This window comes from Chlorocebus sabaeus, chromosome 2 (genome assembly GCF_047675955.1).
Source record: "Chlorocebus sabaeus isolate Y175 chromosome 2, mChlSab1.0.hap1, whole genome shotgun sequence".
NCBI classification, from domain to species: Eukaryota; Metazoa; Chordata; class Mammalia; order Primates; family Cercopithecidae; genus Chlorocebus; species Chlorocebus sabaeus.
The window spans coordinates 99,075,898-99,100,928 of NC_132905.1; the positions used below are offsets into that span (position 1 = coordinate 99,075,898).

Consider the following 25,031-nt stretch of genomic DNA (forward strand, 5'->3'; position numbering starts at 1 on the left):
ATGAGCCCACCTCACTCAGGACCACAGCTCTGGGGCTTCTTCCACAGCTGGTGTTTTAAAACCCTGTGTTCTCCTTTGAGAAAGGAGTGTTATTTGGCCAGAGGTCCTCTGTGTAAAGCCCTTGGCACCTGGCTGGGGTTAGTGGACAACCAAGACAAGGCATGTCCGAGCTGGCAGAGGAAGCCTGAGAGCAGCCTTGGGGAATAGGCTGGAAGGGTCAAGAGAACCCAGCCATCTTGCTCTGTATGGATTCTCATGGATTGTGTTCATTTCTCTGTCAGCTCAAAGAACTGCCCTTCTTAAGACAATCACAATGAAAGGCTCAAAGGTGCTCTGCTCTCAGCTTAAATGGCAGGTTGGTTTTGGACCTAGAGGGGCTCAGAGGCTCCCCCCTGTGTTGCGTGGCCTGTATCATCCTCACTACGGGGGTGCTGTGCAGAGTTTTCCTTACACTTTAACTCATGCCCAGGTCTTGACTATTTCTTATTTGCAGAATAGAGGCCGCTTTCAGTCAAGATTGTAAGTACACATTTTCCTTGACCCACTAATAAATGTCTAATAGTTTCTATAACATGAACCCATAATAACCCTAAAATATTTATTGTTAATCATTATGTATATCATTCATCTTTGATTACCCTACTATATGAGGAACCTATTGGAAAATACCTTTAGGGTAGAAATAAGAAAAAACATCAATGCCAGCTCTTCTGAGTTTTTTAATTGTAGCAGTTATTAGACCAATTCACAGTTTCTCTGTATTTTTGCTTTAAAAGCTCTGATTCAGCACACTTAATTTACAACAACAGAGGGATTCTCATTACCAGCCAAGTTGTTCTGGCTTTTATTGGTTTCTGCACCACGGCCTGGGATTAACTCATTACCCTAGTTCCCTCTTTGCAGCCTGGAAAGATAAGCATCTCACTGGTGTCAGCCCTCACACTGCATTGGCCTCAGGGACTCGTAGAAGGATACGCTTATGACCATTTAGGGGCTTTCTGCCCCAGAAAAAGCATATGGTTAGTATTGGAAGCGTGGGCTATTTTCTTTTGCCTTATTTCCTCCATTTTTGTTTCAAGGTGGGACTTGATTTAACTTAAAATATAAAAAATGTTTTGTACTATTAGGATCTTACACTTTTTGTTAATTAATCATTTAGTGAAAAATATTGTCATTCTAAGGTTTAAGTATCATTCAACAGTAATCCTTTATTTTGATAAGAAGTAATGGAATTGCCAAGGAAGATAATATAAGCATTATCCATTTGTTTATGAAAGATTCAATTCCATTATGGTCAGAGATTCCCCAACAGTTTAACTGGATACCTACTCTTCTAGCCATACCCCCGCGAAAGAAATCCTTCCTGATTCTGTCTGCTTGAAGCGTGTGGCCTTGAACATGCTCCTGGGGCTGCTGCCTCTACAGAGTGACAGCTCAGGGACCTGCAGGAACTCAGAACATGCAGGCAGATGCTGGAAGTAGGGCGGGTGTGCTGGTAACAGCCACCGAAGACCTCAGTTCCACTGGCAAAACTGTGCCACAGGAGAAACCTGAGCGTGTGCTAAAAACCACCCCAGCAGCAATCAGTAAATGCAGGAACAGTGACCTCAGGAAGACATGAGGCTCCTACCAGTGCCTGTGATGAGGCCAGCCCAGCCCTGTGTGTGGTTAGGGCACACCTGACTGACCACCCCGACAACCAGGGAAGGACGGTGCTGGAACTCTGAGTTCTTGGGATGAGGACATGGTCTTGGCTGATTGTTTTCCTTCAGACCTTCTGCAGAGTTGAATGCACATCAAAGAAACAAGCAGAAGAAACCATGCCAGCTGCTTGTATTAAATAAAAATATTTTACTTACAAACTTGGATTATCAAACTTATGAGGAAAATAAACAACACAAAAGAGAAAGATCTATATTAGAAAATAGAACAACTGAGAGAAAGCAGAAACAATTTAGAAAACAGAAGAGAAATAAGTAATGATAAACCTTATTTGTATGTTATTTAGGAAGTGCTGAAATCTAATATTAATTTGAAGGTCTAGAAAATATTCCATTTTTTTCAGTGTGCATTGGGCATGGTTCTAGGTGTTGGGATTTTGCAGTAAACAGGACAAACAAAACCTCTTCCTTATGGAGCTATTGCTCTGATGAGGGCAGGGGGACAGTGAGGTCAAATAAATCTCAGGTAACTTGGAACAGAAAGGCAGAATTATGAGAAAAACCTTCAGAGATGTGGAAAGTTATTCAGAAGGCCCAATGTTTGTTTAATAGCATTTCAAAAATAGGAAGTAGGGAGGAGGAAACAACAGAAGAAAATTCCTCAGTACAGAGGAAAACACAAGTATTGGAATTAAGTGGACGCACTGAATACTGAGCAGGATTAATGAGAAAAGTCCATGCCCAGTATATCCCGTTGGAGTTTCAGAACACCAAGGACAAAGAGAAGATCCTACAAGCTTCTAAGTTAGCTGCAATATGTTAGAGATTTATATAACCCTTACCAGGATACCGGAAGTCAGAACAGAGTGATGAGATGACTTTCTGGTTCTAAAGAGAAAATATTTTTATTGTGGAATTTCCTACCCAATCAAGCATTGGGACAAAGTGGTAATTTTTAGATAGTCAAGGATTCAGAGGACATATGCTTTTGGAGAAAACAAAATGACTTGAGGATACTCTAGCAAAACGAAAAAGACATCTAAGAAAGAGAAAACTTGAATTTAAGAAAGAATACCTTATAAATCCAAAGTACAATTGAAAAGGATAATTCAGCAGCAAGCCTGAAAAGTAACTTCCAAATTAAAAGAGATATTCATATTAAACAACACTAAAAAGAATGTTTTTAGAAGAAGGTGAATTTATTTTTAATGAATAGCCTAACTGAGAAGCTGAATGCTCTGAATGGTAGGGTGAAAGCAAACACTTCTTTTGTGGACAAAAAAAAAAAGGAAAGGAGAGTGGAAACTCCAGGGAACATAAAAAAGCTATTCAGGAAAGGAATGGCTTAGACATGAAGCAAATGAAACTAAGGCATGATTTTGAACAATTCTTGAGAGACAGAACAAAGAGACTCCAGTATAAGTTTGTGCTTGGAGGGGTGTACTGAGGAGCACAGGCTTGGTGGTGGTGTCCTGTTTCTTCTGCAAAGTCTGTCACTTTTAAAATGTTAAAATAAAAAAGCAAAAACTTTTCTAATTATTAGATCAGACGAGAAACCAGAACTTAAACTACTGACTACTTAGAATACACATATCAAAAATGGTGAATTGGAGCCCCACTTACCCTTAGGAGATCATGGCCTTCAATGAATAGAAAAAAAAATAAGTGAATTAAGCCTTTCTTTTTTTTTTTTTTTTTTTTTTTTTTTTTTTTTTTTTTTTTTTTTGAGACGGAGTCTCGCTCTGTCACCCAGGCTGGAGTGCAGTGGCACAATCTCAGCTCACTGCAAGCTCCGCCTCCTGGGTTCACGCCATTCTCCTGCCTCAGCCCCCCGAGTAGTTGGGACTACAGGCACCCGCCACCGCGCCCAGCTAATTTTTCTATTTTTAGTAGAGACGGGGTTTCACCATGGTCTTGATCTCCTGACCTTGTGATCCGCCCGCCTCGGCCTCCCAAAGTGCTGGGATTACAGGCGTGAGCCACCGCGCCCGGCCGAATTAAGCCTTTCTTTTCCAAAATTGGGAGGGAAAGCAACAACAAAGCTAAAGAGGAAATAAAGGAAGAAGGAAGGAAATAGAAGTGAGAAGGAGAGAGGGGAGGAGGAAGGAAATGAATAATATAGGAAAGAGGAAAAAAGATTAAAATTAGTAAAACTGGCCAGGCATGGTGGCTCACACCTGTAATCCCAGCACTTTGGGGGGCTGAGGGAGGCAGATAACCCGAGGTCAGGATTTCGAGACCAGCCTGGCCAATATGTGAAACCCCATCTCTACTAAAAATACAAAAAAATTAGCTGGGCATGGTGGTGGGCTCCTGTAATCCCAGCTACTCAGGAGACTGAGGCAGGAGAATTGCTTGAACCCAGGAGGCGGAGGTTGCAGTGAGCCAAGATCATGCCACTGCACTTCAGCCTGAGTGACAGAGCAAGACTCCATCTTAAAAAAAAAAAAAAAAAAAAAAAATTAGTAAAACTAAGAGTCATTGACTTCAAAGAACAATCAAACAGATCTACCACTGCCAGGGCTATCTAATTAATATCGGATAAAAGTAACCAAGTGGAAATTGAGGGCTACCCACAGATGGGGAGGAGGGTACAGTCCCACTCCTTATTGCAGTTTCCCTCTCCAGGAGGTCAACCAAGGTTGGAAAATACTATAGTACTTGGAGCACATTCACATAACTTTTACTACAGTATATTCTTATAATTGTTCTATTTTATTATTAGTTATTGTTGTCAATCTCTTACTCCTATTTATAAATTAAACTGTATCATAGGTATGTATGTAGAGAAAGAAAACATAGTTATATAGGATTTGGTCTTATCTGTAGTTTCAGGCATTCAGTGGGGGTCCTGGAATTATCAAGATTTCAAAAGAATTCTTTGTTCATCTCTGATACTTCTAAATTTGAAACTGTCAACAACAACAAAGAAAGAATAAGAAAATGTAAATTATCAAAGTTAACCCAAAAAGAAATACAATATATAGCAAAGGAAATTTCCAGGGAAGACATTGAAAAGGTTGTCCACAAATTACCTTCCAGCAAATTCCCAGATGGTTTAATCTATCAAAGAACATGTAATTCTACCTCTCTATAAACTTTCCAGGCCATGGAAAAGAGCAATTGACCTAATCCAAATACCAAAACTGGCCAAAATGCAAATAAAAACCACAGAATTACCTGTGACTATAGATGCAAGACTCCTAAATGAAATACTATAAAATCAAATTTAGCAATATGCCCAGGAACCTAAGTATAGTTTCATTTTACACCTGTTAGTATAGTTTATCCATGAGAAGGTTATCAGAAAGGATCCATAACATCTCAGTGCTTTACAGAAGTCAGCATGTGTTCGTTAATATGTATGCTCACCATGCGTGTGTGTGTATACACTGAAAGAGTATGCATTAAAATGGCAAAGCTCATCTAGGAAGGAAGGATTGTTCTGGGAGGGTTTAAGATTCTTTAGAGTCTTTAAGAATTACTCAGCCAGGCATGGTGGCTCATGCCTATAATTCTAGTGCTCTTCTGCGGCTGAGATGGAAGGATCACTTGAGGCCAGGAGACCATCCTGGGCAACATAGCAAGACCCCATCTGTAAAAAAAAAAAAAAAAAAAAACTAGCTGGGTGTGGTGGCATGAGCCTGTAGAGGTGGGAGGATTGCTTGAGCCCAGGAGTTCAAGATTGTAGTAAGCTATGATTGTGCCACTGCTTACCAGCCTGGATGACAGAACAAGACCCTTTTTCTTAAAAAAAAAAAAAAAAAAAAAAAAGTGGAAAGACTCATGAAGGATTTTTTTGTTGCTTTTTTTTTTTTTTTTAAGACAGTGGCCAGGGTCCTGCCCAAAACCTACCGAGTCAGAATCTCAGAAGTGGGATTCAGTGTGCTTATTGTTTAAAGCTTCATATCTGATTCTACTGAACATACCTGCTTAAGAACCACAAAATTATAGTGGCTGTCTCTGGGTTTTATAGCGTTAATTTTCTTTTCTAAGGTTTGTGTAAATTTTTGGAACTGTCTGCAGTGAGCAAATGTTATTTTTTTAATGAGAACAATTTTTTTTTTATTTTTGAATTATCTTTCATGTCTTTTCACAACTTTATTGAGGTATAATTGGCATATGATAAACTGCATATTTAAAGTATACAATTTGATACATTTTGGCCTATGTTTAGGTCTGTGCAATCATCACCACAATAAAGATAATGAATATACTTATCCACTTTAAAATTGTCTTAGCACTCCTTCGTAATCCCTCCCTCTTCCGTATCCCCTCCCCATCCCCAAGATGTACCGTCTGTCTATACAGATGAGTTTCCATTCTCTGGGATTTTACATAAACGGCATCATAAGGTTTGCACCATTTGTGTCTAGCTTCTTTCACTCAGCTTAATCATTTTGAGATCGATCTATGTTGTTGGGTTTATCCATAGTTCATTCCTTTTCATTGCTAAGTAGCATTGCACTGTGTGAATAAACCACAATTTGTTTTTATCCCTTGAAATATTGATGGACATTTAGGTTGTCTCCAGTCTTTTAATATTACAAAGCTGCTGAGAACATTTCTGTAGGAATCTTTGGGCGCTTACTTCCATTTCTCTTTAGTAGATACCTAGGAGTAGAATGGCTGAATCATAAGATAGGTGTATGTGGAACTTTTTAGAAAACTATTAACCTGTTTTCCAAAATGGTTGTACTATTTTTACATTACCACCACTAGTGTACGAGAGTTGTAGTTCTGTCACTGATATGCCAGAATGTAGTACGTGCAGTCGTTTTAGACATATTAGCAGGTGTTTAGTGATATTCCCTTATGGTTTTAATTTGCATTGCTCTGATGACTAATGAAGTTGAATGCCCTTTCACTTGCTGATTTGCCATCCCTGTGCCTTCCTCAATAAACTGTTCAAAACTTATGCACATTTTTACTGAGTTGTTTAACATCTTATTACTGTTTTGAGAGTTATTTCTATTTTCTAGCTACAGATCCTTTATCAGATGTGTGATTTGAAAAAATATTTTCTCCCAGTCAGTGGCTTGTCTTTAATTTTCTTCATAGTGTCTTACACAAACCACATAATTTTAATTTTGACAAAATCTAATTTATAAAAAATTTCTTTGATGGATCATGCTTTTGATATTATATCTAAGAAGTATTTAAGTCAGTGCTACAAAGATATCTTCTTATATTCTTAGAAATTTTACAGTTGCAGTTTTTACATTTAAGACTATATTTCACCTGAGTTCATGTTTGTGTAGGGTATGAAGTATGAACTGAAGTTCATTTTTTTGGCATGTAAGATATCCAATTGATTTAGCACCATTTAGCGAAAAGTTCCTCGTTTCTTCATGGTATTGCCTTTGCGCCCTTGTCAAAAATCAGCTGGCATGTGTATGTACATGTGGGTCTATTTCTGGACTCTGTTGTTTGCCTTTCATCTATTTGTCTAAAGGCCAGTGTTACATTGTCATGATTACTATAGTTTTATTATAAGTTTTGAGGTCAGGTAGAGTTAGTCTTCCAACTTTGTACTTTTTCAAAGTTGTTTTGGCTGCTTAGGTCCTTTTTGTATTTCCATAAAAATTTTATAATCCGCTCATCAATTCTACATCCTTATTGCACTGGTTGGGACCTCCAGTACAATGTTGAGTAGAAGTAATGAGAGCAGACATCCTTCTTTTACATGTCATCTTCGGGGAACACATTCAGTCTTTCACCATTAGGTATGATGTTGGCTGTAGGGTTTTTTATTGTTGTTTTTTGTTTTAGAGACAAGGTCTCACTCTTTCACCCAGGCTGGAGTGCAGTAACGTGATCATAGCTCATTGTAACCTGAAATTCCTGGGCTCAAGTGATCCTCCTGTCTCAGCCTCCTGAGTAGCTGGGACTACAGGTGCGTGCCACCATGCCTGGTTCATTTTAAATTTTTTATAGAGACAGTGTCTTCCTATGTTGCCCAGATTGGTCTGGAACTCCTGGCCTCAAGCAACCTGCCTGCCTCAGCCTCCCAGAAGGCTGGGACTATAGGAATGACCTACCATATCTGGCTGCTGTAGGTTTTTTACAGATGCCTTTATCAGGTTAAGGACATTTTTTTTTTTTTCTATTTATAGCTTACTAAGCGTTTTTAATCAAGAACATATGTTGGATTTTGTCAGATGTTTTTTTTCTGCTCTTAGATGACTATTTTCATTGCAGTGACTTGGGCCTATAGTCTCAGCTACTTGGGAACTAAGGCAGGAGAATCACTTGAGCCCAGGAGTTTGAGGCCATCCTGGGCAATGTAGTGAGACTCCATCTGAAACAACAACAAAAAATGAGATGAGCATTTAGTTCATTTTTCAGTTTACTAATGGTGACGTTAAAAAAAATTAAACCAACCTTGCATCCTGGGATAACCATTATATGGTTATTATGTGCTATTCTTTTTATATATTGTTGGATTCGGTTTGCTAACATTTCATTTAGAATTTTTGTATTTATATTTGTAGGGATATTGGTCTATCATTTTAGTTTAATGTCTTTGTTACGTATAAAATGAGTTGGGGTACATTTTTTTCTCTTCAGTTTTCTGGAAGAGTTCGTTTGGATTTGGTATTATTTCCTTAAATATATCGTAAAATTCACCAGCGAAGTTATTGGGCCTGAAGTTTGCTTTGTGAGAAAATATCTAACTACAATTTGTTTTTCTATAATAGATTTAGGGCTATTCATGTTATCTGTTTTTATCTTTTTTCTTGAGTAAGCCTCAGTAATTTGTCTTTCAGGGAATTTGTCCATTTCATCTAATTTGTCTAATATATTGGCATTATTCAGAATATTCCTTTTAATATTTGTGATATCTCTAATGATATCGTCTTATCCCTTATATTGATGATTTGTATCTTCTCTTGTTTTTTTTCCGGATCAGTCTAGCTAGAAGTTTATCAATTCTGTTTATCATCTCTCAGTGCCAACTTTTAGGTTCAGTGATTTTTGTCTTTTGTTTTATATTTCAATAATTTTTACTCTGATTTTAATTATTTCTTTTTTTCCTGCTTACATGGTGTTTCAATTGCCCATCTTTTTGTAGTTTTTTAAGGTGCTAGCTGAAGTCATTGTTTTAAGACCCTTTTTACTGCTTTTGTAGCATTTAAAAATTATGACATGTTATGTTTTCATTTTCACTTATATTAAAATACTTTGTCCCTTGGGTTATTTAGAAGTCTGCTATTTAGTTTCAGAATACTAGGGATTTTACAGAGATCTTTCTGTTGTTGGTTTTTTAGTTCCATTGAATGACTTCAGTCCTTTGAAATTTGTTTAGACTTGGTTTTATGGACCAAAAAAAAGGTCTATCTTTGTAAGTGTTCCACAAAACTTGAAAGAATGTGAATCTGCCACTTTGAAGTAGAATGATCTATAAATGTTAATTAGGCTAAGTTGTTTGTTTATATTATTTATTTTCTTTTATATTCTTATCAATCTTCTACTTGGTCTATCAGTTATTGAGAGGCAGGATTGAAAATCTCTTAGTTATAATTATACATTGTTTATTTCTTCCCCTTTTTTAGAGTTTTTACTTCCTGTATTTTGTAGCTCTGTGATTAGATGCATAAAAATTTAGGATTGTTGATTTCTCTTAATAAACTGACCTCCTTTACTATTATACGATGACCCTCTTTATTTCTGGTAACAGTATTTGTTCTGAAATTTGCTTTGAGATTAATATAACCTCTTCGACTTTCTTTTGATTAGTGTTAGCACAGTGTATCTTCTATCCCTTTAAAGTACTTTATATTAAAAATATGTTTCTTATAGGCATATATTTACTATAGTTATATATTTGGATCTTGCTTCTCTCTCCCACCATGGACAATCTCTGCCTTTTCACTGAGGTACTTAAAGCATTTACATTTATTGTGATTATTTATATTATTAGGTTTAAATTTCATCTTGCTACTTATTTTCTGTGTGTTTCATATGTTCTTTGTTCACTTTTTCCTCATTTTCTTACTGCTTTTGCCTTAACTGGGTATGTTTGATGATTCCATTTTGACTCCTTCTTGACTTTTGAACTGTAACTTTTGTTAATTTGGTGGTTGTTTTAGGGTTTATAGGATGCATTCTTAACTTACCACAGTCTACCTTCAAGTGATATTATACTACTTCACATATAGTAAAAGAACCTTACAACAGTATACTTCCGTTTTTCCATTCCCAACCTTTGTGGTATTGTTTTCAGACACTTTTGCATATGTTTAAAAAAATCCACATTACATTATTATTATTTTCATCTTAATAATTATCTTTTAAAGGAATTTAAATAATAAGAAAAAAAACCCCTTGTATATGTATCCACATAGCTATCATTTCCAGGGCTCTTCATTCCTTTATATAGATCTGGATTTCCATTTTGGTATCATTTTTTCTTCTGGCTGGAGGACTTCCTTTTACATTCCTTGTAGCACAAGTCTGATGATGATGAATTATTTCAGCTTTGGTATGTCTGGGAAAGTATTTTGCTTTCATTTTGAAGTACATTTTGCTGTACAAATATATTTCTGCTGGAATGGCAGGGTCCTTTTCTCCTTTAAGTACTTTAAAGACAGTGCTTCCCTAACTTCTTGTTTGCATTGTTTCCAGTAAGAAATGTGTTGTTATCTTTATTCCTCTGTGTGTGTTTTTCTCTGGGTTTGCTTAAGATTTTCTCTTAATACTGGTGTTGAACAATTTGTTCCGTTGTGCTTTGGTATAGTTTTATTCATGTTTCTTGTGCTTGAGATTCATTGAAATTCTTTAATCCATGGGTTGGTTGGTTTCATGAAATTTGGAAGTTTTTTATTCATCTTTCTTCAGATATATTTTCTGTTCCCCCTTCTCCCTCCTCACCTTCATGAAATCTAATTACGCATATTTCACCCTACCTAAACCTGCCCCATATCACTGATTTTCTCTTCTTTTTTTCTCTCTTTTCTCTCTTTGTGTTTCATTTTTGATAGTTTCTGTTACTGTGTCTTTAAGTTCACTAATCTTTTCTTCTGCGGTTTCTATTCTGTGGTTAGTCCCATCAAGTGTATTTTTTATCTAATACATTGTAGTTTTCATCTCTAGAAGTTTGGCTTAGGCCTTTTTATATCTTTATGTCTGTATCTTCTGTATGTGAATGTCAGGCACTTTTTCCTCTGATTCTCTCAGGAGGCTGTTTCCCAGCCTTGAGTAACATGCATACTCTGATCAGAGATCCACAGGATATTCAAGGACACCCTCTGCGTATCTCCAGGGCTCACTCTTTCTCTGCTTGTCTCTTCCTTCTGGTGCTCTGTCTTATGAAATCTGGCTCTCTGAGTATCTCCAGGGTTCACTCTCTCTCTGCATTTCTCTTCCTTCTGGTACTCTGTCTTATGAAATCTGGCTGACTTGGTTTCCCTTGACTCTCAATTCAGGGGATCTGCTACACTCTGCCGGTTCCTTACTCTGAACAGTAAACTGTTCTGGCAGTAAACTGTCATCTGGATTTTAATATCTCTCCAAGGGAGGGATAAATGGTCATTGAAAGCAAGTGAGCATGGTGGCAGGGTGGAGGTGGCCTCTACAGGGCATGAAGTGAGTTGTACTGAGTCATCTGAGAGTGCAGTGTGCTGCTTCTGGCCAGTGGGCTTGACAGTTCAGTGTCTGGGTTCAGAATATGAGTCCGCCCATGTTCTAAGCATGTTCTAAAGATTCATATCCTAAACTAGTTTTGATTTTGGTGGCCTATGACATCCATGTGATATGAATTATCAAGCTCAATATATAAATGGAGATACATGTATTCAGTTCCCAGTTATACAAGTATGTTTTCAAAAACTTTCAACCCTGCAAAATTAGCCTGTGATTAGTTAAGATGAGACAGTTTAAACACAGCAAGAAAACAAGTACAAGGGTACTTCAAAAAGTTCATAAAGTTAAAAGATAAAAATTTTTTAAAAGATATAAACTTTATTTATCAACATAAGCTCTATCAAATTCCAGACATTTTTGTAAGCGCTGATCCTAACCATTTAGATTGTCCCTAAAGAACTAAATGGTGGCTGGGCGCGGTGGCTCATGCCTGTAATCCCAACACTTTGGGAGGCCGAGGTGGGAGGATCATGAGGTCAGGACCATCCTGGCCAACATGGTGAAACCCCATCTCTACTAAAAATACAAAAACTAGCTGGGTACGGTGGCATGTGCCTGTAGTCCCAACTACTCGGGAGATAGAGGCAGGAGAATCTCTTGAACCCAGGAGGTGGAGGTTGCAGTGAGCCGAGATTGCACCACTGTGCTCCAGCCTGGTGACAGAGTGAGACTCCGTCTCAAAAAGAAAAACAGAACTGAATGTCTTGAGAATTTAACCATGTCAATGCAGACTTTCTTACATTATTAACTGAAGAAAAATTCCTCAAGGAGTACCCTAAAGGGTGCCCTACATTCCTTGATTCCTTAATTCCTAAAATTAAGGAATTTTTGAGATTAGGAAACAAAAAGAAGTCAGAAGGAGCCAAATGAGGTGGATTTGCAACCACCACAAAGTGGATGGCTCATGATTTCCTGTCGAAACCCTCACACAGTCGCCCTTGCTTGATGACAGGAATGGATAGGCGCTTTGTCATGATGGTCTCTGGTGAAGCTTCCCCAGGGGTTTTTCTGCTAAAGCTTTGGCTCACTTTCTCGAAACACTGTCATCGTAAGCAGATGTTGTCCTTTGGCCTCCATGTGAACCCGACAAGCAGAACGCCTTGAGCATCCCAAAAATGCTGCCATGGCCTGTGCCCTGACCGGGCCCTTCCACCTCTTGGTAGCCTTTTTTGAGGGGGGATTATGCATTTTCTTCAGGATTGTCTTTGTAAAAGCTATTTTTATCTCCTGTTTGATGTTTGTTCTTGCTTCAATTTTAGCCGAAGTCATGTAACTCTGATAGGAGCTCTTTTCAAACAGATGTCTTCATCTTCTTAGTGCCTCAAACTAGATCCTATTCAGACATGTTTCAGCAAGTTAGTACAAGTTTATTTGGGTGCCAAACAATTTTGAAATCCGTGAAGTTTTTTCATAATACGCATTTTCTATGAACTTTTTCAAGACCCTTGTGAACCATTTCGAGACACTTGTTAAGAATTAGGGTTTCCTATTGCATCATGGATGTCACACGTGCAAAGCCACGTGACCTGAACATGCCTGGCCTCTCAGTGGCAGGGGAGCATGTGCGGGCATGAGTGCCAGAGGTGGGTGACACAGGAGCAGCCCCCACATGCACGACCTCGTAGGACCCTGCATTAGTCTCAGAAGTGGCTCCATCCATCCACTCTCAGGCAGCACCAGAGTGAGAAAAGACACACTTGTCAGGAAGTCTCATGATTCCAGGTTTCTGTCAACCTTCTGCCCACCTGCCCTGTCAGACAAGTGCATACCCATGGGTCAGTTCGGCTTTCTCAGCACTGCTTCTGTTCTGGTGGCAGTGGAAGAGTGTGAGGCCACTGCCACGGCAGATGCACACTCAAGTCTGCGTATGTTCCTCAGCAGGCAGAATTCCTCCACCACGCACTTCTGTGGCCATGTCTGAGCACAGTGTGCCGCCCCTGGCTGCTCCCTCCCTGGGGGTGAACGCGGGCTTCACACCGCCTTCCTGTGCCTTCCGTTTCAGGCATCAGCAATGCAGAAGCACGGCAGCCAGGGAAGGCCCCCAACTTCAGCGTCAACTGGACGGTAGGCGACTCTGCTATTGAGGTCATCAACGCCACGACGGGGAAGGATGAGCTGGGCCGCGCGTCCCGCCTGTGTAAGCACGCGTTGTACTGTCGCTGGATGCGTGTGCACGGCAAGGTACTGAGGCGCCCTCACCGTGATGCGCCGGCTCCACCTCCCTAATAGCTTGTCTGTCCTCACACCTACTGCTCCTTAAATTGTTTCATCATGTCATCATGCACAGCTTCCTAAATTGATCATTTGGAAACCTTTTGTTCCTTCAGATTGTGTTAGCTTAGAAGTGTGGCCATGTCCCTGAAACCTTAGTGCCATCTCAAAGGCAGCTCTTTTCCTCCCTTCTGCAGAGTAACACCCACTGCCAGGCCACTGTGTGTGGTGGAAACATCTCTTACTCTCAGATATTGAAAGTCATTATGCCAGTCTCCCTGCTGTCCCCTCCTTCTCAGCAACACAAAAATTGCTTGGATTCTGATAACCCTCCATGAAAGTTTTTAAACCTTTTGAATTAGCTGTGGGGCCCTTTTTTCCCCAGAATGAAACCTTATATAGTAAGTCAGGATATTACTAGTTTGTATTTATTCTTCAATCAAGTAGATAGCATCTATTTATTCTGAGACCAGCATTGTGCACTGGCATGGGAGGTATAGCCAGAAGTGACAGTGCCCAGGAGGGTCCTGTTCACACAGGGGCAGCACCCAGGCCAGCTGCCCCAAAGCCACAGTCCACACAGAAAGGAGCTACCGGTCACACGAGGGAAGGCCTCCGAGGTCATCAGGGTGATAACACACACGTAACATCAGTGGTGCTTCTTATAGTTAAAAATGAAACTTGAATCAGCTATTGGTGGTTTCCCAGAAGCACGTCTTCAGAACTCGGGGGTCTGTAGCTGCCTGTTTGACTAGCAAGACTGGAACTGGGCGATAACTCAGGCCTCAGGAGGTGCGGCACCTTTTTCCGTGTGAAGCCGCGCCCTGGCGATAACTCAGGCCTCAGGAGGTGCGGCACCTTGTTCTGTGTGGAGCCGTGCCCTTGGCAGAAGGCGCCTTCCTCTGGGTTGCTTCACCACAGAAGCCAATGCAGTTCTAAAGGCCATGTTTTGGCATCTTATTAGGTGTTATTTTTATCTGTTACACCGTCAACAGTTGCATTTGTTTTCTATCCCTTCACAGGTTCCCTCCCACTTACTACGCTCCAAGATTACCAAGCCCAACATGTACCATGAGTCCAAGCTGGCGGCAAAGGAGTACCAGGCCGCCAAGGCGCGTCTGTTCACAGCCTTCATCAAGGCGGGGCTGGGGGCCTGGGTGGAGAAGCCCACTGAGCAGGACCAGTTCTCACTCACGCCCTGACCCGGGCAGACATGATGGGGGGTGCAGGGGGCTGTGGGCATCCAGCGTCGTCCTCCAGAACCTCACATCTGAACTGGGGGCAGGTGCATACCTTGGGGAAGGAGTTGGGGGACACAGGGGACCACTAGGTGTCCACGGTTGTCCCCAGCATCTCACATCAGATCTGGGGCAGGTGCGCAGTGTGGGGAGGGGATGGGGTGTGTCGGGGCCCAGCATCGCCGCCTGGCATCTCTCTGCCGCAGCATTTCCCCTTCTGAACCGTCCAGTGACTGCTTTCAATCTCGGTTTACGTTTAGAAATTGAGTTCTACTGAGTAGGGCTTCCTTAAGTTTAGGAAAATAGAAATTACTTTGTGTGAAATTCTTGAATAAATAATTTATTCAGAGCTAGGAATGTGGTTTATAAAATAAGTAATTATGTCAGGTCACTTTTATGCCACATTATTTTAATTGCAAGAAAAGCATCTATATATGGAGGAGGGTGGGAAAATAGAGGTAGGAAGTAGTAGTCTAAAGGAAATCGCCATACGTCTGTCTAAACTTAGGTCTCTTTTCTCCATAGGTACTTCCCTGGGTAGTTTGACACACTAGGTTTTAACAGTCTCCCTGAGGAGCAGACTCCCAGCATGAGGTAGCGTGGCCTTGTCACGCACACGGGGCCCCGCAGTGGTGACTGTGTGTCCTGCAGAGTCGTGACCCAGGCCCCTGTAGCCCTCAGCCTCCTCTAGAAGCTTCTGTACTCCTTGTAGGATCAGATCATGGAAAACTTTTCTCAGTTTACTTCTAAGTAATCACAGATAAAACATGGCCAGTAACCCCGGGCTGGCCATTCATTCAGGTTTTTTAAAGGATATTTAACTTTTATGGACTAGAAGGAATCAGGAGGGCTACTGCACAATACATGGCCTAAGTTCCCTCTGTTCCTTCCTCCGAATTGAATGGATGTGGATGACTGCCCAAAGGCCTTCACAGAATGGAAGTAGAATGATTTCAGTAGATAATCATTCTTGGAAAATGCCATAGCAGGCATGTTTTTAAATTATTGTTTCCAGCTTTATCAAAGACATGTTTGAAAAATAAAAAGCATCCAAGTGAGAGCTGGTGAGACCACGTGCTGCTGGCATAGTGTAGACCAGACATTGACGGTCCTGACAGAGGAGCTCAGGGCCGCCCAGCACCCAGAGTGCACAGGACAGCCCCACGATAGCAGGGAGCCAGCCCAGGAGGTCAGGAGCGTGGCGGGCGAGGGCCCTGTGTGGACCACCTCCACCGAGCTCAGAGATTTGCACCCGGTGCCTTGTTGCCTCCGCTCAGGATGAAAGAGGAGCCAAGAGAAGTGCTCTGCTCGCCAGTGCAGTGCCCAGATCCAAGGCTCTGGACGGTGCTCAGGTGGGTCTCCTGGGGCCATGGGCAGAGATTGGTGCAGACTACCCTACAGCATACACCTGCCACAGTGAAATCCAGGGTGTTGGCACCTGTATGTCTGTGATGGGCTTAGGAAACTAGAACAGGGGCAGAGGGGCATCGTGCTCCCACCAGACGCTGGGCGCTCAGACCCAAACCTGAATCACTGTGGCTTTGGTGGGGGGTGTGCCTCCTGATGTCGGGAGCCCTATCCATGTGTGTCCACACAGATCTCGTCCCAGCGTGGCAGGAAGAGGTGCTGCTTAGGGCTCATCGTTGGGGACGTGAGCAGGTTCAGAGGCTAGAACATCTGCCCCACACCAGCCTTCTCCTCTACCGAAGAGGGTAGTTGTCTCCCTGAAGCAGTCAGAGTGGGCATCTCAGCCACTCCGTCACCACAGTGGGGTCTTGTTTGGGCAGACGGTGCTGGGGTTCTGCACCTGCAGAAGGAGAGGTGTCTGTTGCCGCTGGCCTTCCCCCAAGTAGGCTCTTGCACACTCTAGAAAAAACACCTTGTAAGTCTGTGCGTTTTTATTCTTGTCTTGATAAATTGTATTTTTTTCTAATGGGGATTGGGAGATGGACTAAGTTTTTAAAAATATGTGGATTTTGGTTACCAAGTTTAGTATTAATATATTCCATATACATACAAAACTACCCAGTATGTCTGGCTTTTCCCTTCTGTCAGGTAATAGCTAAAGTAAGCATGATTGCTCCCTGTACCACGCCAAGTGAGTGAGTGCCTCAGCCTGTGGGCCTGAGCAGCGGCCCTGAGACCGTGTGAGGTGGCTCCTTTCCGGGGTGGACTCGTGCAGCCCTGAGGGCAGGCACAGGGCGTCCCGCCCCAAGCCGTCCAGGCAGGAGGAAGGCAGCCGAGGCAACTCGGTTCGGGGAGCCCTGGGCGGGGCGGCTGTGGGGAGGAACTGGGTTCGGGGAGCCCTGGGCGGGGCGGCTGTGGGTAGGAGTTGGATTCGGGGAGCCCTGGGCGGGGCGGCTGTGGGGAGGAGTTGGGTTCGGGGAGCCCTGGGCGGGGCGGCTGTGGGTAGGAGTTGGGTTCGGGGAACCCTGGGCGGGGCGGCTGCGGGGAGGAGTTGGGTTCGGGGAACCCTGGGCGGGGCGGCTGTGGGGAGGAGTTGGATTCGGGGAGCCCTGGGCAGGGCAGGGCGGCTGCGGGGAGGAGTTGGATTCCGGGAGCCCTGGGCGGGGCGGCTGCGGGGAGGAAGATGATGTGCAGGGGACCAGAGGCTCTGCACTGCTCCTATGACAGCTCATCTGTAATCAGAAAAAAATAATAATACAGAATGCTGACTCCTCCCTGAGACAGATTAGGAAACTTAGCACTTTAATCCCTCCCTTCTGAGCGCTCGGTGTGCATTAGACTATAGCTGTTTCATTGACGTGTCATTTTGCATCCAGTGTCCTTGATGTGGGTTTTAGAGACTTAGCAGAAAATTCGACACAAACAAGAACTTGATTTTTTAAGGAAAATCTTACATTTTGAGGACATTTTGACAAGTAGGGGAAGAGAGGGTTTCTGTTTTGTTTTGTTTTGTTAGCTAAACCTGAAGTATTAATTCCACAAAGACACTGTCCCTCGGGACCACTCAGGTACAGCTCTGCCAGGGACAGAGTCCTGCTAGTGGGAGGTCTCAGGTGGGGCGGTGTGTTCTGTGCCATGAGGCAGGGACAGGTCCAGATAGATGTCGTCACCACCTTCCTCAGCTCTCATCACCTGGTCACAGGCCAGGCCCACCTCTTCCCAGCAAGGGACGCCAAAGAACTGCAGTTTTGATTCTGAGTCTTAATGTAAACTTTTCATCATCTTTTCCTATTTTTGAGAAATTTTTGTAATTAAAAGCAATTATTTTAAAATGTGCAAGCCAGTATCTCACAAGGCATGGATTTCTGCGGAATTTATTTTTATTCAAATAACTGTTTATCTCCGGGCTGTGGAATTGCCGCTTTCTTCGTGAAGACAGTGCCTCTCCTTGTAATCTCACACAGGTACATTGAGGAGGGGACGGCTCTGTCTTCACATTGTGCGGAGATCTTAGGATGGGATTAGCGAAGCTGTGGAGAGGGCACATCTGGATCTGCCCGTGTCTCAAAACAAACACATGCACAGTGGCTCTTTTTCCTTCTCAAACACTTTACCCCAGAAGCAGGTGGTCTGCCCCAGGCGTAGAGAAGGAAAATTGGCCATCTTTCCCACCTCTAAATTCTGTAAAATTATAGAGTCGCTCAAAAGATTCCTTTTTATCAGCCCCACACTGTGTAAGTGGAGAGGGCATTGTGTTCCGTGTGTGTCCAGTTTACAGCGTCTCTGCCCCTTAGTGTGTTTTGTGACAATCTCCCTGGGTGAGGAGTGGGTGCACCCAGCCTCAAGGCCAGTGGGTTGCTCGGGGCCTTCCATGTGAGTTCTAGTGTTCAACTGATGCCAGGGAATAGAATTAGAGAAACCTCTGACCCACCGGGTGCCAGGGACCGGTGGAGGTGGATGGCAGGTCCAACTCGACCATGACTTTTAGTTGTAAGGATGTGTTGGCTTTTTCAGTCTCGTGTGAAAATCCTCCTGTCTCTGGCAGCACCGTCTGCACTTTCTTGTTTACTGTCTGAAGGGACGAGTACCAAGCCTCAAGAACACTTCTTCTGGCCACAGCATAAGCTAATGGTGTGTAAGGAACCGATGGGCCATTAAACATGAACTGAACGTTTAAAAGCACAGTCTATGGAACGCTAATGGAGTCAGCCCTTAAAGCTGTTTGCTTTTTCAGGCTTTGGGTTACATGCTTTTAATTTGATTTTAGAATCTGGACACTTTCTATGAATGTAATTCGGCCAAGAAACGTGTTGCTAAGATGCAATCCTCAGTGTTCTCTGTATGTAAATCTGTGTATACACCACACGTTACAACTGCATGAGCTTCCTCTCGCACCGAGACCAGCCGGAACTGAGCATGAGACGCTGTCAAATACAGACAAAGGATTTGAGATGTTCTCAATAAAAAGAAAATGTTTCACTCCTCTGGTGTTGCTGAGACTTTCTTTTCCTTTCAAATTATGTCTGCCCTCAGCTCCACTAGCAGGCCTGGGGAAGGATGCCCACGTGTATAACCTGAAAAGGTGGCTGAGTCCTGCCCAACAGCTGCAGCACTGACTCCACCTCGTCTTGCACCTGCTGTGCTTGCACCAGTGCTACTTGCATTTCCCCAACTTGGGACAGTCTCCCCTCAGTCCCCACCCCTGTTAGATTCTTGACTTCTTCACCGTCTTCCTGGAGAGCATGTTGGCACCTCTCCTATATATAAGGTGGTATAGAGGAAAAGTATGCAGCTGCCCCGCTGTCATCCTGCATATAAAATGGATGACAACACATGCCCATGTTACTCGTTACCCTCACGTTACTTGCGGATAGAACACAGGAAGAACCTACACACTCAACAAGAGTCAACAGTGACACGGGTGCTGGGGTGCAGTGAAAAAAACAGGTGCTAAGTGCCACCATAGAACTATGGTATTTCTAGTTACAACACTGGAAGGACAGTCACAATAAATTAAGTGGAAAGTTGGCAGCTAAGCGGCATTTCTGTGTCGTGGCTGTGACAGTGTATATATGCTTCATGTACTGTACAAGCACAGGTGGGCCAGGCTGGCTAAGGAGGGAGTCTGGCCGTGGTCTGTGAACATGGGATTTGGGATGGTTTTGATTTTGTGTTCCTTTTTAAAAAGCATATCCATTTGTCTCATGTTTCTACAATTAAATGAAAAATTTAGGAAAATATTTTGAAAAGTCAAAAGCACCATACAAATAATAAAAGCACTATTACAGACAGATAACTTGATTTTCTCATTTGCATCAATTTTGAAACTATTTCATTTTCCCACAATAAAAACGTTAAAATATGTTGCAGCAAAAACAAGCTTCAGAGAAAAGAACGAAGGGAACCCTCTCCCTGACGAGTAAATCCTTTGAACAGCGATTCTTCGGGAGCTGCCTTGGGGGCCACACCGGATGGAATACTCGGACTCATTATTCTATCATGGAATTGGGGAAATGTCCCGAATTTGACCAAGTAAGATGAAAGTTTTGCTTTTTACGAGATACTGTATAGTGAATCTCGTAGAGCCTGACTGTAAATGTTGAGGTTCTTGAGCTTTTATTCAGTACATGCGTAATGAAGGCCAACCCGGAATGCACTGTTCCAGGTGCTTGAAACAGGTTGGTGAACACAACACAGACTCCCCCAAATAGCTGCTGCTCTGCAGGAAAACAACACACCAGATGCCAGTGTCAGGGAATGGTGCCTAGGAAGAAAAAAAAAGCAGGTGAGGATAGTGCAGTGGGGCGGGCTGCAGTGGTAAGTCCTGGGATCAGGGTGGCCTCACGGAGAAGGCTTGCAAGGCAGATGGTCAGCCAGAGGGGCCTGGCGAGCCCGGAACACTGGACCAGGTGTTGGCGTGCCACTGCCAGAGGCTGCCGTGCCAGGAACCTGGCCTGTCAGTAGGTGAACACAGCTGTTACTTAAAGTTACATTTTATAAACTTAGAATTATATTAAAAACAAAGGTAATAAATACTCGAAACTCGTCACTTCCTACCTTTTGCTGCATTTTACTACAATCTGTATTCTTACCGTGCACATACTCTGCAATGGTGGGCACACCCCTCCTAGGCTGCACTTGGGGACTCACATCAGTAGCTTGGAGTCAGTTGTGGTGGGAGCTTTCACACCACTGATACCCACAGACACCATGACTCGGTTTGATTCACTGTTGTGATTATCTCTAGACCTAGAAAGTGATGGAGGAAGATGCAGATCAAACTGAAAATGTAGCTGTTACATTGTGAATGGCACAGAAAATTGAAGAAACTGTCTCACAGCCTCTGGAAACTGTTACCTACTTAAGCAAAGAAGTGACTCCGTCACTGAAGGAGTGAAGCTCTGACATCCATCCTGCTGCTTCGCCTTTGTCTGACTCATCAGTGAAAACCTCCCCAGCATTCTTGTCAGAACCATACTCATTCATCAGCTGCAACCCTGTGTTGGCTTCAGATGTAGGGCTCAGCAAGACTCAGTGAAATCATTCCATAAAAACTGGCTCTGTGGGATTTACAACAGTACTGTATATGTTATGCATGTTTTTAAGTTGCTGCTCCTTTTCTATCTGTAACATGTACAGTAAGCTTATGTACACACACATGTGCATACACTGGAGCAGGGTAGTCTGTTTAGCAGGTACTAGCACACCACTGGGTCCCAGATGTCCCTGGGAACAGATCAAGGCAGTGCAAAGGCCCTGTGCTGGTGAGGGACTGAGAGTTGGTGGGAACTAATCAGCCTCTGGCAGGTGCCTCCCCCATCCCACCCTCCAGGACTGGTGAGATTGGTCTGTCTAGTACAGCTGCAAGAGAAAAAACTGTGAGGCCAGACCTGAGGGATGAGGAGTGAGTGTGGGTTTCTACTGGCCCACCTCCCACTATGCCCTCATCCCACCTTCGGGCCAAGCAGCCAGTGCCTCCAGGGGAAAATGACCTCATAAGGAGAAATGAGAAATCTGAAGAGCACAACTATATCAAGCTCAAAATGGTAATACTGCATAGAGATTCTATGACAATAGATTCTAACATTTTAGAACACAGTCCAGGAATTAAACAGCCTAAAAGAGATCAGAAAACAGAACCAAGCAGAATTTGAAGGAGTAAACACAACAGATGAGCTAAATAATGGAATGAACTTACCACTGGAAGACCACATGGAAAAGGAGAGGGTAACAAAAAAGAAAATATAGAAATACTAAAATATTTGGCTTATAGAAGTGCTAACATCTGGCTAATAGGATATTCATGGACTTCATCACACTCACAAACTGAAGGCACCACAGAGGAAAGGATGTGTCTGAGATGGCCTTAAAACAGCCACAGAGGCCAGGCAAGGTGGCTCACACCTGTAATCCCAGCACTTTGGGAGGCCAAGGCGGGCAGATCATGAGGTCAGGCATTCAAGACCAGCCTGGCCAATATGGTGAAACCCTGTCTCTACTGAAAATACAAAAATTAGCTGGGCGTGGTGGCATGCGCCTGTAATCCCAGCTACTCGGGAGGCTGAGGCAGGAGGAATCACTTGAACCCAGGAGGCGGAGGTTGCAGTGAGTCAAGACCACGCCACTGTAGTCCAGTCTGGGCGACTGAGCGAGCCTCCGTCTCAAAAAAACAAACAACAACAACAAAAAACACAGGGACAGGGAGCTCCATTAATGGAGAAGACAAGAAGATCCAGATGAAACAATACCGGCCAAGTGTTGGTAATTGTATGTTTACAAATGTTCATAAGAAGATTTTAAAAGTGCTAGCACAGACTTTTTAAAATGCCATTTATTTGGTACTCTTAAGTACTCATGGGATTTTTTTCACACAAAAGCAACAACTTTTAGTGCTGTAAAATGTAAATTTAAAGAAAATAAGAAAAATATCAGGAAGGTTTTAAAATTGCAATCATTTACTTCCTTAGTCATTTTAAATGCATTTTTTGTGGAAACAAGTACTTTATACATCAGCTGAATCTTATGTTGTTCTCCCTGGTTGATTTTCCTTCCTAGCACTGATTAACGACATTTGCATTTGTTTATTTGTCCCCCTATGAAATGCAGACATCAGGGGATGAGAGGCATTGGTTTGTTCCTGGCTATTCACTTGGTACAAGCCTGCTATGCTGCAGACATTAAATAAATATATTCTAAATTAATTTAAAAAGTTCCCAGACATACCATATCTCAGAGCTTTGCCACCTGGGAAGCAGGCTTGCATGAGATGCTTAAATTGAGAAACAAAATTTAGGAAATCTTACAAGAGGTTTACAACGTAAAAATCAGTACTTTGGTAAGTTTGTGGTGGTTCTTAAAAAGCTAAAGTCAGACCAGACGTGGTGGCTCACGCCTATAATCCTAGCACTTTAGGAGGCCAAAGTGGGTGGATCGCCTGAGCTCAGGTGTTTGAGACCAGCCTGGCCAACATGGTGAAATCCTATCTCTACTAAAAATACAAAACATTAGCCAGGCATGGTGGCAGGCACCTGTAATCCCAGCTACTCAGGAGGTTGAGGCACGAGAATCTCTTGAACCTGGGAGGCAGAGGTTGCACTGTGAGCCAAGATTGCACCACTGCACTCCAGCCTGGGGGACAGAGTGAGACTCCATCTCAAAATAAAAAAACAGAGCTAAAGTGAAAGAAAGACAACACACATCTTTAATAACCCAGAATTTAGTCTGGGTAATATCAATGTGATAAGGCCAGGGCGACATGGAGACCCAAGTATATGAGAGTATGTCTAAGTTGCTGTCTTAGTGGGGCAGAGATAGGAATCTCCATTATTTTTCTAATGAACAAAGGTCAAAGATTTTATGTTAATCTTTATGAAATCTGTTAATCAGGGAAGTGGTAAGATGTTAAAATTGACTCCGTTGAGAATTTGACTAACTCTAATAGATTAAATGAATTAGGGCTTTTATCTGCTTGTCCCAGGCAGAAAACAGTAGGGCCAAAATAGAAGTCAATAACCCGTGGATAATTTTGTCTGACCTCATGAATACTGAACGCTTCATGAATACTGAATGCCTCATGAATACTGAATACTTCATGAATACTGAATACCTCTGATGCTCCCATTTCCTCTCCGCAGTCTACTGGCTCATGTGTCTCACAGGCTACTGGCCTGTCTGCTCATTTCTCTTATTTTCTATGGATAAGTTGAATACTCTTAGATACTCATAATACTGCAGACACACCTTACACTTTGTCAGCTATGGGACTTGTTAGTTTTCCTCAATGCATTGCTGCTTTCCTTCTAGAACCTAGAGTGAACACACATTGGACCTTTCATACTATCTACCACTTGGGTCAGTTATGATGTTTTATCTGCCAATTCCAAATCCAATATTTATGTTCTGCTTCGTAATATGGGGCTGGGACCCTGCAAATATGATTTTCCCATTCTCTGCTGGCTTTATATTCTGCCAAAGATAGCACAAGAGGGACCATGGCAGACAGGATGAGGGAGAAGGTGATTTCCTGCCATTTGCTTGCTGTTGCTGCTCAGCCACAATGGTTCTACAACTGCAAAGCTGCTATTGGTTCTCATTAGCAGGTTGCTTTGGAGTCTCCCTGCCTGCCTTCACAGGTGCCAGTAGCAGGGCAGCAGCACTCCACCTCAGAGGCTGAGGTCTAGCTCTGCACAGCCCCTCCTGAACTTCTGTAATGCATAGCAGAATTAATGGGGGAGGGTTCATAAATGACTTTTATATTTGATTTTTTTAATAAGAGATGGGGTCTCTCTCACCCAGGCTGGAGTGCAGTAGCACAACTGTAGCCCACTGCAGTCTCAAACTCCTGGGCTCCTCCCACCCCAGCCTCTTGAGTAGCTGGGACTACAGGTGCATGCTACCACACCCAGCTAATTTTTAAATTTTTTGTAGGGAAGAGTCTTGCCGTCTTGCTCATACTAGTTTTGAACTCGTGGGCTCAAGTGATCCTCCTACCTTGGCCTCCCAAACAGTTAGGATTACAGGTATGAGCCGCTGCACCTGGCCTGTAGTTGATTCTTATTTAGTGTTTTGCTCCTGAGTAATGTTCAATAAACAAATACACACAAGTCCTCACTTAGAACATGACCTGAACATTTACCCATAGGCTTCACTGAAGTGCTACAAATTAAGGAAGAAAAGTGGTATATAGATGTATTTTCTTGTAATGGCATATCATAAAGTGGGTCAATTAATTATATTAGCTCTACACATCTTAAATCATAACTTTATTGCCTTCAGTAATTTAATAAGATGTCCTCTATAATTTACTTCTCAGTGGTTTTCTTTTTTTAAATATCCTTGAAAAAGCTTGCTAACACTTTTATTTCAATTG

The 25,031-nt window shown here is 42.6% G+C and overlaps 1 protein-coding gene across 13 annotated transcripts in view; it reads left to right on the forward strand.

The window, feature by feature from the left end:
• Window positions 1-17,108, forward strand: part of ADARB1 (adenosine deaminase RNA specific B1) — a 138,520-nt gene extending 121,412 nt beyond the window's left edge. For 10 of the 13 annotated variants that reach the window (XM_007970398.3, XM_007970344.3, XM_037984928.2 and 7 more), the window contains 2 exons: window positions 13,309-13,487; window positions 14,540-16,356. In XM_007970398.3, the coding sequence (XP_007968589.1) occupies window positions 13,309-13,487; window positions 14,540-14,719 (359 nt within the window). In that variant the 3' untranslated portion in view covers window positions 14,720-16,356. Of the gene's footprint in view, window positions 1-13,308; window positions 13,488-14,539 lie in introns of all 13 variants that reach the window. The other 3 variants (XM_073011194.1, XM_037984930.2, XR_012091012.1) reach the window with 2 other exon arrangements.
• Window positions 17,109-25,031: the final 7,923 nt, after the last annotated feature.